At 40.6% G+C, this 15,108-nt stretch overlaps 1 protein-coding gene across 1 annotated transcript in view; it reads left to right on the top strand.

The window, feature by feature from the left end:
- LOC106958449 (cadherin-23-like) overlaps positions 1 to 15,108 on the top strand; it is a gene marked incomplete at its 3' end in the record, with an annotated part of 160,811 nt that overhangs the window by 131,410 nt on the left and 14,293 nt on the right. The window contains exons 15-22 of the mRNA XM_015050354.1: positions 1,744 to 1,981; positions 4,831 to 4,936; positions 5,165 to 5,292; positions 8,535 to 8,607; positions 10,440 to 10,556; positions 10,810 to 10,922; positions 11,247 to 11,354; positions 14,476 to 14,659. Coding sequence (XP_014905840.1) covers positions 1,744 to 1,981; positions 4,831 to 4,936; positions 5,165 to 5,292; positions 8,535 to 8,607; positions 10,440 to 10,556; positions 10,810 to 10,922; positions 11,247 to 11,354; positions 14,476 to 14,659 — 1,067 coding nt within the window. The remainder of the gene's footprint in view (positions 1 to 1,743; positions 1,982 to 4,830; positions 4,937 to 5,164; positions 5,293 to 8,534; positions 8,608 to 10,439; positions 10,557 to 10,809; positions 10,923 to 11,246; positions 11,355 to 14,475; positions 14,660 to 15,108) is intronic.

Genomic DNA, 15,108 nt, shown 5'->3' with positions numbered 1-15,108 from the left:
TATGTTACACAAAACATCTTTAAATTATAAAATGAGTACATCTAAAAATGTGAAGAATTGTGAATAAGTTGACTATCTTTGTCCCTCATTTTAGAAATTCATTACTCATAGAGTGAAATCTTTCAAGCCTTTATGTCTTGTCATGTTGATGATTATGGCTTGCAGATATATGAGAACCTAAAATTCATGGTTAGAATATTGTATAAAATCAATTAAAGCTGCCATTTTAAACAGAAACATCAGGTTTCATTTCTTCTTGCTCTGGACTCGTTTTGGGTGGATTACTGCATCAGTGCGGCGTGGCATGGAGGAGGTCAGCCTGTGGTTCTGCTGAGGTGTACAGGAAGTTGGGTTGCTTTGACAGAACTCAACTTCCTGTGACTAAGCAGATGCAGAACTCTGTGAATGATCATCTTTTCAGCAGTGACTTTCTGTGAAGGTTTCTGTCTTCTGGTGTCCAGACGGTGAGACTGTTAGAGGCTCAGGAAACCTTTACAGGTTAAAATGACAAGAAATGAAGCCTTGAAATGTTTCATTCCATGTGTGATGAATTTTTATAAAATAATAGTTTCACCTTCTGAAATGAGTGAGAAAAACACTGAACTTCTTTTATTTTGTATCTGTATTTTTGGTCAGAAGTTTTCATACAATCCTGGGCATGAATGTCATATTAATTTGGAGTTTTTAATCTTTTATTTTAACTTTTGTTTTGTACCAGGTGAAATTCTCATACAACAAACAACTTAAACAATAAATTACAAAAAAATGCTAAATGTTTTACACAAATTTAAAGAAATTATGTGTTTTCCCTTATCTTTAGAGGTACAATGTAAACAGGTGTAAATGTTTGCCAATACATCCTCACTCATACCTTTAACTTCAGGACTTTCAAATATAGTCCACACACTTTCTATGAGGTTGACGACATCGGAGCCTCAGCAAAGGTTCCAGAAGTTTGATTTGATCAAATTTGAACAGACTATAAAACTGAGCAAAGAGAGTTTTCATAGCTCAGATGAAACAGAACAATTTTATGGTTGTGAATTGTGTTTATTGGTCTAAGTCTCTGCTGCACCGCGCCTTGGTCAGCCATGCACTGGTTTTTAAGGTGCTGTGTAAATTATGTATTGTGTGGTATTTGGCTGCAATGACAAGAAGTCACTCTGGGGAAGGTCAGGTGAATCAGGTCTGGAAACATACAAACATAGTTTCATTTGTCAATGCTGGTGGTGGCAGCATCATGCTGTGGGGCTGATTTGTGTCCAGTTTTACTGGAGCATTTCCCTGAGTAGATGGAATAAAGAAGAAAGGAGGTTGAAACTTGGAGAGAGATGGAGTTCTAGCAGAACAATAATCCAAAACATAATTAGGTTGAGAAATACAGGAAGCAGGAAAATACCAGTCTTATAAAATGGCTTTCCCAGAACCTTTAACCCCAACCCTGCTGAAAATGTATGGAAAACAAAAAAATAAAATAAATAATTCTACAATAAATTTAAATATTTGTGCACATGTCTGTGTATATGTCTGGAAATGAATTTTATTTTATTATTGTGAGTAGTGTAAAATTTCCATTAATTTTTATACAAATTTCAGTTGTCTACAGTGTAATCACGCTTTTCTGAAAAATAGGTTAAAATAATTTGTTAAATATGACATTCTATCCAATGACAGGTGAATGCGATGTAAGAAACTATAAGTAAAGAGGATGTTGTCTAATCTCAGCTGCTTGTCGTCCTGCAGGTTTTCGCTGGATGAAGAAACGGGCTGGGTCGTTCTGCGGGCCAGCCTGGACTACGAGTTAATGCGGCGTTTCACTCTGACCGTGCTGGCGAGGGACGGCGGCGGGGAGGAAACCACCGGAAGGATCCGTGTCAACGTGCTGGACATCAACGACAACACGCCGCTCTTCCAGAAGGAGGCGTACGTGGGCTCACTGAGAGAGAACGAGCAGGCGGTGCAGTCGGTGGCGCGGATCAGGGTGAGGTGTCGTTAACAGGCATGCAAACCAATCACACACTGGTTTATATAATAAAATACGAGTTGGTCTTAAACGTTATTTTGTCCAAAAGAACATCCAATCACTATTCTCTTTATAGCAGCTCTAAAGTGCTTCATAAACACACACCTGTGACCATTGCTGGTTTCACATATTAACCCTTTATGCCAAAACCAACATTTATGAAGGTATAAAAATGCTGTTTAGATGTTTTAGCTAATCTATTCCAACCTGAAATACTACTCAGACAAATAAACCTCAACATGTTTCCTGTTTTTTTGTTTTTTTTTGTTTTAGGCTCAAAAAACTTTGGAGAAAATTCACAAATAGTTTCTGCACCGCAATCATGCAGCAGATTTCACATCAAACCAACCAGCAGAAGGAAACATTTTGCACCTATTTAGGCATCAGGCCACAGTTGCCCTCTCTTCAGCAACAAACAGGAAGTGACTAAAGAGAGAAATTGCTTTTTTAAAATTATTATTTTAATCAACAGGAAATTCCAGTTATTCTTTATGAAACATTGATTGTTAAATCAGTAAGTAATACTTTAAAAATGTTGCAATGATGCATTGTTCTATCTCATTAATTAAGAAAAAAAAACCTTTAACTGGCATCAAAATATATCAGATGGTAAAAATATTACATTTCATTCAATAAACATCCTGATCTTGTGATTGTGTGTGAAAATGAAACTATTGTTTTCATTTACACTCAGGCACATCATTAAACTGCCTTTTGTTTTATTAGCATAGTGCCAAGTACACTACACACCTGTAGCAGTAATAACCCAATAATAATAACATTATGTCACACATGATATGGAGTCACTCACCACGACATGTTGAATGCTTGAACTGACAACTTTACCTATTTTCACCATCTTCACCATCTAATCAACCCTCCATTGTCTCCATCACACTCCCTGTACCTGCATGTAAAGAACATGTCAGTTTGACATTTGGTTTTTACTCCATTTTAACTTTAAAAATTATTTAGTTCAAACTCAAAATTAGACAATTTTAGAGAATATATTTATAATAATATCAGATAGACATTATGCAAAGAGAAGATGAATTCTACCTTCTTTGATATTCTTGTGCTGTTTCTTTTCTTTTTCTTTTTATGAAGCCAGGAGTGCATGAGGTTGTTCTTTTGTTCTTCTGCTCTGTGCTTACAGCCTGTTTTCAGCAGATGGCATTTTTCCCCTTATATCTGCATACAGTTAATAGGTGTGATCTTTCAAAATGTAAAACTATGTTTCATTCACATTGGTGTACAAATGTGTTTGTGCAGCATCATTAGAAAGTAACTTGTAGCGTTATATTTTATTATAAATCTATTTTTGTAACTTGTTAAGCTTCTGCAGATGTGAATTAGCTTATTCTAAAATCTGGAACAATTCAGGAAATGGTAACATTGTTTCAGATGTACAACGTCCCTTTTTAAATAAAGTTTATTATTATTATCAGCACAGAAAGATGCTCTTGGCTAAGTGACCTTTGTAGAAAATCTCCTTCCCATCTTCTACCCATCAGTTGATGGAACTTAAAATAAAATAAGTACAGTGCTGCATCATATTAACATGCCAACATGTTTTGATTGATTCTTCTTTTTCAGTTCTTGTTGTCGCTGCCGTCTGTTTTCCCAGTTTCACTGTAAAACCTGCACTGCTGTGTTAATGTGCATTGTGTTTCAAAAAGAAAACCAGTTAGCTTCAGTGTGTTGGCCATCAGTCAATGCCACACAAAGGCAGAGCTACACAGGCACAATTGTAACTAACGGCTCAGCGTTTGCTTTGATTGCACCCAGCAGAGAAAAACATCCCTTGAGGCTTGCTCGGCTGTACGGCGCACTGTGTGAACTGGTCTCAACGCTTGGCTCGCTGTGTTTGATTATTCTGAACGCTGCTGATATTAATACGTCGCCCAAGAGGAAAACAGAAGTCAGACACACAATTGTGTGTGTCAGCGGTTTGCCAGCGAACTTAGATGCTTTACACACAAGCACACCACTCTGGGAAGACAAAGCAAAGAGAGGATTTCCTGCTCTGTGGTATTTGCCTCAGAGGTTTTTGCCTCCTACTGCAGAGGTTCTGCTTTCATTCATTTTCCCTATGCTTATTCCTTTTCCCCTCATCTTTTTGATTTGCTGCCCCCGACTCGTTTTACCTTTGAGTGGGAAACAACTGTCTAGTGTGGAAGTGTTTGTTGAAAATTGATTTAGAAGGACAGCCTGGAAAGGAAAGCCGCTGCTTAAGAAGTTGTGGGGGAAGAAAGGTATTGCTTACTCAACATTTTGGCATTAAATGAAAGCATAGAGATATGTCTGTTATGCAGAGATACAAATGAGTGTTTCTGACAACCTGTCCAGCTTCTAATGATGCCAGTGAGGCCCAGTAGACTCTCCTCACAGCCGGAGGACTCATTTTAAAGTTCCTGCCAAATCAACAATAATGAGCCGGTGTCATCATCGCGGTGAAAGCTGCTGCGGATTAGTCCTTCAACAAACGGTTCCATCTTTCCTCTGCCTGCTTGGCTTGTCGTGGCTCAGTTGGTGTTCATCCAACACTGACGTCTGCACCACTAATAGCCAGAATCAGCTTTAATCCATCCAATAACATGCCACCGTTGACTGGCAGCTTCTTGGCTGCAGACTCCAGCTCAGACCTAAATACTTCATATAGTTCAGACATTTAAATTGAAAGATGAGCATTGTGTACTGCAACATCTGCTGTGCTACAGCTTGTTTTTTTATGTCTTACTTTTAAAACTTCAACTAAGACATTATGTTATAAGTACCACTCCCCCCTAACATCTGCCCACTTACAGGCCACTGATGAGGATTCTCCTCCCAACAACCTCCTGACGTACACCATCATTTCAGCTTCGGTTTTCCCTCAGTACTTCAGCATCATCATGGTGGAAGGCTATGCAGGTATTCTTATCTCTTCAACCTCAATATACTTTTTTTTTGTCAAAGAATTTCTACATTTTTGATTTTCTCTTAAAATTGTACAATAAAAGAGAAACAGTTCCTGGGAGCACCCTAAAATAGTTCAAACTGTCTGAAAGCAGCAGGGGTGTACTCAGTTTCCCACATCTTAGTTTCATTAACAACGGAAACAAAACTGAACCTTTTCCATTCCTGCTCTTTCTGCCCCAGTCATAAGCGTGACCAGGTCTCTCGACTATGAGCTGGTCCCCAAGGGGTTGATCTATTTGACAGTGATGGCCAAAGATGGAGGAAATCTGCCGCTTAACAGCACCGTCCCGGTCACAGTGGAGGTTATAGTAAGTACAACCTTGTCAGTGAATTAAATAAAGCTGCATTCCATCAATGTAAGTTTCCAGTTGATATTTGCCTTAAAATATTAGGGGGATACATGCACAGCGAACCCCTGGTATTTGGGTACCACAACTATCAGGGAATAGTTAAATTCTGCAAAAACTTGAGACCATTCAGACTATCACTGCTTATTTTCTAGTTTAAACACCAAATATATCTTCAAATGTGTTAATGCTCAGCAGTGGAAACTGTGTTGGTGCTGCCCTAGAAGCTAACACCCACAGTCTTCCTTATGTCTTACTTCAGGGGTTCAGCCAATCAGCACCATTTGGTGGCGCCGCAGCCCAAAGCGTATCATGTAGCGTTGTGTCCAGGTGTGCCAGCTTCCCAAGCTACATTTTCTTTGAAATATTTTACATATTGTTTATGGAAAAAGTCCTTGAATAGGCACATTTTCTGCAAATGTTTTGGAGTTACGATCCACATAAACACTGTTATCAGGTGAATCCATGAAAACCGAAACACTAAATTTCCATACGAGTCGGCAGACTAGGTCAGTAAAAAAATTAGGGTGGCACAACTAAGAAAAAGATAAAGAAAAGCCACCCTGAATCCTCCCGGAGGTGGAACAGTCAGTTTCACTTTAAATATCTGAGCTTAAATCTAAATTTTTGACTTTGTGTGGGTTTTGTGGGTAAGAGCCGTTCCAGTACATTTTTTAAGTCCTGATGAGTGTATGTAAGCTTTCAGTGACACATCTTCCTCTCTGTTTCACTCCTTTCTCTCTGATCATTTCTCAGGAATAGCACTAAACACCCTTTTGTTTTCCTTTGTTTTTTCTATTGACTTTTAAATTAAAAACTCATATATTGACCTTTGCTTAGAAACTGTAAATGCAGCCATCAAACCATAATGAGCAGATGAGGTCCACAGTCGCCAGGCCCCCAGACTCATTTCCCATGGAAGACATCCATTATACATCTTACTTTTTATTCATGAAAGGAGAAACGGCAGAGAAGAATGGATGAATATCCTTTGATATGCACAGACCATTAGGAATTCCTATACGCATCCCGCATGAGGGAGAAAAGCTGCTAAGACCAGTCAGGATAGATGTTCACAATCCAGCGTTCCCCCTATGTCTCTCTGCCTGTGTCTCTCTCTGTCGTGACTCTCACCACAGGGGTTTATCAGGAGCTGGCAGCATCACACTCACACAATCCTCTGCACCAGTGTAACTCGGAGCCCAAATGGATAATTGTCCCAGTGACTGTTGTTAAAGTGTTAACATTTCTCAGCAGCTCACGCAGTGGGGATCTTCTCTGTGAATAGCCAGACAACTGGAAATGTTGGTATGAAATGGAGTCTTATTCATGAGTGGGAGGCTGTGAGACGTTTAAATGCTCTGACTGAAGCTGTTTTAAGGCAGCTGTTGTTCCACGTTAAAGGAATTTATCTGTCATTTCTTCCCTTTACATTTTTATTACAAACTAAGTTATTACTTTTCAAAATCACCACCGTAAGCATCAATTTATGTATCCAACCATTTATTTATTCTCTTCTGCTTATCCAAGAAGAAGGGTAACAGGTCCAGGAAGGAACCCCACACTGTACATGTCTCTCACTAAACACACTGGGATCCACTAGAATGAACTGGCCAACACACACACACACACACATCTAAGGAGAATTTAGAGAGACTATTTAACCTGACAGTCATGTTTTGGGACGGTGGAGGAAGCCGGAGTACCCAGATAGAACCCACACATGCACAGGGAGAACATGCACAGGAATCTAACCAGGACCTTCTTGCTGCAAGGCAGCAGTGCAACCAAGTGTGCCACTGTGCAGCCCAGCTATCTGTGGATCTCCTACTCCGTCCCGTCATTCATGAACAAGACACTGTACTTGAACTTCTCCACTGATTCTTGACCTAAGGCCTCATTCTTTGACCTGACCCTGCATAATCTTTGTTTGCCACCATATCATTCTATTGTGATCTTTATGTCACAATTTCTGGAAGTTGCATCTGTGATGGAGGTCCTAAACATGACCCGTTCAGTAAGCATGTCTCCAGCCTTCCTTGGAAATTGAAGATCTCCTCAATAGAGTCGTCTGCCAGATGATCCCAGTTCACTCGTTTGGGTCTATCAGGTTTGTCCTGCAGCCTGCTCTGCTACCAGAGCCGACTCACTGCCTTTAGGTATTCAAATGACTTCTGTCTCTCTGATGTTACGTTACAAAACTGCTTATTGACCTTTCTCTGAAGGTGACCTGACTCTAAGAACACGTATGAACCACCTTGTGCTGCATCATGGTGTTGGTTATGGACACCCCATGCCTTACAGACAAAAGTTCAGTAACAAGATATGTCCTGGTTAGGGAGGCCATTCCTCCCAGTTACACCCCTGAATTAACACCAGGCATCCCCACATGGTACCTCCAGTGAACATCAAGAAGCCCAGGTAAACTGAGCTGCTCTTCAAGTTCATATGTATTGAAAAGTTGAAACCACAATGAGTTGATCCTCTTTGCTCACTGGGACGCAGTTCATCACCAAGGTTCTCATCCAGGGGTTTGAGGGCATCACCCACTCAAGGCCTCTCTCCTCAGGCCATTTCGTAGGAGGAAATCCAGACCTCCTTCAGGAGTTTGGTTCCAGAACCCATACTTTAAATGATTCCAACTATATAGAATTAGTATTGCTCAACCCACATACCAACTCCAACGTTTTTTCTGCCAGCAAAGTATGTCTCTGTCTTCCAAAAGCCAGATTATGCTGCAGGGAATTAGCATGGTTAGACCTGGCTTACATGCCACCTGATGTTTCTCTCCTCAGAGTCTTTGCCATCATTAAAGGGGTTTTCTATTACTTCTTCAGTCTGAGCCCAGTCAAGGCTTAACCCAGAGGCCTGGTTCCCTAATCCTGATGATCTTCACCTTGTGGTCTGCTGTTCATAGGGATAATTGAGATATTTACCTAGAGATAACATCGAGCTCATTAACCATACTTAAATGTCATCTTCTGGTTCAACATTTTTTGTTTAGAGCCTGACTTACAACTAAGACACTGATTGTAAAACCTTTTCCTACTTTTATTGACTTAAATCCCACAGATGTTAAGCTAAATCCCAAGTCACAGTGGAAACGGCAACTAGTTTTTAGATCTTTAATGTTTTTTTTATAATTTCTCCCACTGTTTGGTGCATCAAAATGAACTGTTGTTTATGCTTATTCCCACCTGCAGGATGAAAATGATAATCCACCTGAGTTCAGCAAACCGTCTTACATCGTCAAAATCCCAGAGAACCTTAATGCTGGTGAGTTTGGTGTCCAGTTGTGTTTCCTTCATGCATTTTAGCCTAAAACTATTTCAACCATTCAAACGTTGAAGCGTTCCAATTTTTCTGGACTTGACAGTAATGAATTCTCCTACTTTTTTAGTTTGGGAAGTATCTAACTATTTTCCTGCAAAAAAGGAATAAAATGATTCCCAGTTAGCCACGTGCTAATTGAAGGCTAACTACCTCTCATCACTTTTAGCTGGAAAATGCCATTCAAAATGTAAAGGGTTCACAGGGGATTTTGTTTTCACAGTTAGCAGTGGTTTGCTAAAGTATAGAAACCCTTTAATTAATTCATTTATTTATTTTTTTGCAATCTTTTAATTACATCCACAAACCTTTTTATATAGGTTTAACATTATCTCACTACAGCAGGTCTCATTAGTTGAACCACTATGAGCCGAAATGAGGAAGACCAACGATGTTAGCTTGTGGTAGCACTAAGGTGGTTTCCTCCAAGCGTATCAATGCATATTAAGTGACACTCGATGTTTCAATTATTACAATTGACTGTTATGAGGAAATTTTAACTTTTTATGGGTGGTTGCGATACCTATTCTACCCTGATGTATCTGACACAATAACATAAAGCTTTCTGTTCTAATAAATTTGTGTTGATGACAGAATCAATTAAAAGATATGTATGTTTTACGTTAAGCAGTCATATCAAATGTAGATGAACCATAAATGACGTGGTTTTCCGTTTGCTGTTCCAGGACTGTTGTAGTTAAAGTTGTCTTGCAGAACCTTACTCTGTAGAGCTCATAATTTCGGCTTCACATGTGGCAGTAATGAATTCACCTCAGCTGTAAAACAATATTTAGATGCTTAACTTTACCAGTCATGCAGACGTGTGTGGATCAGTGTTATCCAGAAGTTGGTGAACTGGGAAAATACAATTAGATGTGCTCTTTGTTCAAAGAATACCTGTTTTTAAACTGCCTGTTAACTTGAAATCAGCTCAGTTTCTTACAGGCTTATCACTGCATTTATGCAGTAAATGCAAATGTCTCTAATTAGATTTGTGGGTTGCACAACAAACACATCTCTCAAACACTCCGTTAAGTGTATTTGCATATTCAACCAAGAGCTTTGTCTTTCTTTTGGATATTTTTTCTGCAGCTTCAGGTGTGACATGTTTTAATACGTCTGTATTCTCTAACCTGTGCCGTCTGTGTTTTGTTTCAATACTGTTTGGAAATACTCTCTCAGAATGCGGAATATTGGCTCCTCAAGGGAAATCGCTAGCTGCTGCGCTCATTCTCATGCATGTGAAGCCTCTTTTCTTCCCAGACAATAGATTAGTTTCCAGTCGCAAGAAGAAAATGGGATATTTGACCGCCCCTTTCTCTCTCTTTTAGCTGCAGCAGACGCTGACCATGCTTTATGTTTCGCACACTATTTAGTGGAGCACTTCTTTGAGCGGCTTGAAGGAACGCTGAGGTTTAGAGCAGTATTTGGCCCTGAGGTGGAGGCCTAAGGCTGGCTCTTCTAGACGGAGCTTAGGGCTTGCCCTGCGGCTCTGGCAAGCATCTCATCCCCTTACCAGCCTAGCTATTGATCAGCTCTGTGCCAAATAACAGTCTGATAATCCACTAATCCATAAACCCACTCACTGCCATGCCATCAGTGTCACTGTGGAGGGGGGCGGTGAAGAAATTAGCTCTACCAGCTTTGTTGCAAACTGTCTCTGCAGCTTGTCTTTCTCTGATTGTTTCCTCTTTTAACTGGACTCAACAACATCTCTTCTCATACAATGAGTTGTAACTTTATTTGTGTCTCTCTTCCACATTATTCATCGTACAAAGGGGCAACAGTGCTGGTTGTAAATGCAACTGATTTGGACGCCTCGCGGGAGTTTGGCCAGGCCTCTCTCATCTACTCCCTGGAAGGCTCCTCTCAGTTTCGTCTTAATTCACGCTCAGGTATTTTAGTTTGTGCATTTTAATACACACTGTCACCTCATACTAACTAATCTGTGGACTTTCAAGCTGCCTAAGTCTGCTTAGATCAGCTTTTACTCAAGTCGTTTACTTTGTTGGCGGACTGCATTGTGAAAGCCCTGATCACTCATCTGTGAATGTTTGCACCTTTTATTACTTCTCGGTTTATCCTGAAATGTTCAGCTGCTGTAATGTTGGCAGTATGAATGTTTTCTGCTGCTTTTTTCTGTTTCAGGAGAGATCACCACCACAGCCCTGCTGGACCGAGAGCAGAAGTCAGAGTACATCCTGATAGTGAGAGCTGTGGATGGAGGAGTCGGGCCTCAGCAGAAGACAGGCATCGCCACTGTAATAACCTTACAGTCATCTTCTAAATTAACAAATTGTCTTAGCAAAGTCTGGTTTTTGTTTCAGTATCTCATTGGTTTACTTATTTTTGCCTTTTGGTCAAAAATCATGATAATGCTCTGCCAAACTTTCAAACATCTGAGTCAGAATAATAGCTAGCATAAATGATGGAAAACTCAAATCTGATATAACATTCATGCCTCTAATGAGTTGATGCAAGATTTTCACCAGAGTCCTGTATTTGTGTTGGATATCATGATTTTTCATTACATCATTAATATTATATGAAGAAGATGATACAGTCTCCTTTCCACCCTGATTTAGGTGAACATCACCATCCTCGACATCAACGACAACGCCCCAACGTGGCGAGACGAGCCGTACGAAGCCAACGTTGTGGAGATGAGTCCAATCAACACTGATGTTATCTCTGTGAGTCCATCCTGCCCAACCTTACTGCACCACCCAGGTGTTCATAGCAACAGTGGTAAACAACAACAAAAAATATTTTATTTTGTCTTCTTATTTTATAATTAGTTAAGTCAAAGACAACAATGATTCATATGCCTAACCTTCATCTGTCTGTAATGTCTCCCACCTCCCTGAGATCGGGTCATTGAAGCAACAGGGAAAGAAAATCACAAACATTCCTGTGCCAAGCAACACTCCAGCTCCTTCTGGAGGATCTCAAGAAAGAACTTAGAGTTCTTTTACTGAGTTCTGGGTTTTTCTCTTGGTCCCGTCCCTGTGGCACGGGTCTAGAAAAGCATTAAAGGGGAGCTCTGCTTCAAGCTTCCCCCAGCTGAAGCATCTCCTCTCCATTTCTATAAGACTGAGTCCAGACACCCTGAGGAGAAAAGTAATTTCAGTCTCTGTAAAGGCAATATCTTGTCACAGTTACAGCAGCTGTCTGAATGTAGAAAAGTAAGAGCAAAACTCTTTCCAGCTGCACAGCATCCAGAACCAGAACCAGAAATAATCGTCCAAACATGCAACAGCTCAATCAAACCGAATCAGTCAGATCCAACATAGCAGAGTTACTCCACCATAAATAGGCCTCTAAAGACGACAGTAGTTTCCTGTAAAATTCCTAGATGGCAGATGGCTACAAAAGCATCTTACTGGAGTTATTTCAGCTCAAGCGTATAGCACTATGTACATTTTTATTGTTTAAGGTCAATAAAATCAATTTCTTTTCCAGAAACGGAGAAAAACTTCAATATAAAAACATTTCTTTAAAAAGAGCTGAATATCTGGGCTTCCTAGTTCTTTAACATAACTGCCCCAGAACATCCGGACTCCACTATATAACATCTCAAAGTTTTTCAATTATGGATTGCACATAAAAAAACAGCAGCGAGATCAAATATTTAAGGCTGCTTATTAGAAAAGAAAAATATATTCCTCTTATTCAGCTGAAGTTTTACTGTAACTGAGGAAGGAGGGAGGAGTCGGCTTCCCGTACTGATAGACTAATATCCGGAGCAGTTTAGGTCGACTGAACTCCGCTATTACCCCAAACTCTCCCTGAACTGTTGGTGTCTTTGGCAGTGTGTTGTTTGTAATTAAGTCCTGATTGTCCATTAATTAAAGAGGCGTCACTGAGTGTAATTAAAGGAGTCTGATTGCTAATTAAAGTGTAGCCTGTAGTTATATGCATAACAAATTATTCAGCTTCCAGGCAGAAGAGGAGGCGAGGAGCCGTCTTGCAGAGCAGAGTGTGAAACGAAGAAGAGTTGGGGAAAATCAAATGAAGGCGACGGACTCCTCTCCGCCAAAACGTTGCTACTTTTTCCACTTTGTTGGATCTGTTCCTCAGTTGACTTCATTCACGCTGCATCCAGCGATGCAATGCATACTCTATGTGAATGTCTGCCCTCAGTGGACAGACACTATTGCCCCTCTGTACACTTTTCAATGAATTTGACCATCCAGGCTCACAGTTCAGTAATTGGCCCCAGTGTAGCCCGGGTCCATCCAGTGTTTCTATGGCGACTGGAAGCCACCTGCTGATTCCTTGTGGAGGTGTCCAGTGAGCCGATGAATTTGGCTGCTGTGCCCAGTCCAAGGATCAACCCACTCAAATCTCTCCGCTCCCCACTATCAGCCTTTAGCCTCTTACATTCAGCTCCAACGTCTCCTGCTAAACCCGTTCTCCTTGCCTCTCCCACCACAACCAGCTGTGATCAGCCGGGCAAATGTAAATTTGCTCACGATCTCTGAATGTTCTCGCTCAGACCGGTATTGATTACTTGAACGCAGCTCATCCAGACATTTATCCACTATTTTTTTCACATTCCTCGTCCGTGTATTTGCTAATCAATGAGTCTCAGAAATGCCAGCCTAACATGTCGTCTTAATAATTAAACGCTCACAAAAGCCTTTGTTCCTCTAATGACCAATTAACCATTTTCCAGCAATTTTAGTCAGCACTCTGAATAATTGATTGGCTCTTTAAAAATCAGCCAGTGTTTTAGCTCGGCTTCAGGCTCCTCTCTCGGATCATCCATCACAATTGCATGTCAGAAAAAAACTGCAGCCACTTTTCTTTTAGCTGGCTGAGTTACAGCATCAGGAAGGTACAGTGCCTAGGAAATGAACTTTCATATCACAACCACAGACATTCAAGCATTTGGTGGGACTCTGCGTTGTACCTCAGCTTAATCATGTACAACTGGGAAGAAGACACATCTGAAGTGTTTGGAAGCCAGCTCTAGTTCGCCTGGAAAGTTCGGTTAGTTTGGAGAGGTGTGAATGCACAGTTGAGCTCTGAAGCAGACCAATAATTACGAACCCTGGTCCTTCTAACGGTTAGGAGGACCAGAGTTGGTAATTTTTGGTTTGGACCTAACCTCAGCCTGGTTGAAGTGAACTCTGGTGCGGTTTGAACTCTTATGTGAACATCAAGCGGACCGGAGACCACTCCAAAACCAGGAAGAGTTTTTGGAGCGGTCTCTAAAGGTTGTATCACCCATGGCATTCTGGGTAAATACAACCAAAAGAAACAAGTGTGTCTAGCATTAACTAGTTCGTGGTCTTCAGCCTAAAGAGAAATCCTCCAAATGCTAAAATCTGACGCCACTCCATTTTTCTTTAAAATGTGTTCAGTGTCTTCTTCAGAGGTTTTCATGTTGTTTCCTACAGTCGTTCTGGGTGCAGCTTCTGACTGAACTTCTGACTGTGACTGGACTTAAAGGTGTTGACTCAGTGGGCAACAAGCTAAAGCCTTCAGATTCTTATTTCTAAAAAAGTTTGGAAACCATTCAAGTCATTTTCCTTCTGCCTCACAAGTATTCAGCACTTTGCTGAACTGTATTAGTGACAGACCAACAGGAAGTTTATGGCTGAAACGGGACAGAATGTGAAGGTCTGGTTGGTAGTGAGTCTTTATGTGAAGATGTTGTTTTATCAGTCCTCTTTCAGTTTCTCTTATTCCTGTGTTCTCTGCTTTGTTTCCTCATCTCCTCTTTTTTTCTCTCCTTCCATTTTCTTGTCATAAATCATTCCTGTTCAAAAAGCTTCATCTACCTTTTGCTCTTTCCCCACACTAAAGGTGTTGGCAGTGGACCCAGATAATGGGGGAAATGGGACAGTGGTGTACAGCATAAGTCCTGCAAACCCCTTCTACACCATCGACAGCAGAAACGGGAAGATCCGGACCAGCGGTGTCACACTGGACCGGGAAAGCACCAGAGACACGGAGCTGATGAGGAAAATCGTAGTGTCTGCTGTTGACCGTGAGTACTTTCCCTACAGCTCTGTGTGTTTGCAGTTTGCATATGTTGACCTCCTGCTCTATAAATGTGCCTAACTCAGGGGTTTCCAAACTGCAGCCCAGGGGCCATTTCTGGTCCTCCAATTCATTTTGTGGGGAGCAAATCTTTCTTTCAAGTAAACTCTACCTTTTAGGGTAACATTTTCACTGACAAATAGTCTGAATTAAAAAATATCAGGTACATCAAAAATTATTTCTCATTTATTAACCAGGTTTCTGTATCTATGTTAATATTTCAGTAAATAGAACCGTAAACTTGAAAGTAGACTTCTCCATTGCTAATACAGCAAAAGCTTTAGAAGAGTGTCCATTACCCCAGCCCTGCTGCTGAGCAAAGTCTGAGAAATGTTTTATAGCTCAAAAACAAAATAAAATCAGAGTATTGGAAATTGTGTATACCTTATAATGAAA

Source organism: Poecilia latipinna, unplaced genomic scaffold, assembly GCF_001443285.1.
Source record: "Poecilia latipinna isolate Pla-1442-1.1 unplaced genomic scaffold, P_latipinna-1.0 Scaffold987, whole genome shotgun sequence".
NCBI classification, from domain to species: Eukaryota; Metazoa; Chordata; class Actinopteri; order Cyprinodontiformes; family Poeciliidae; genus Poecilia; species Poecilia latipinna.
Note: the sequence above shows the minus strand (reverse complement) of the source record. Positions and strands in the feature narration are given on the sequence as shown.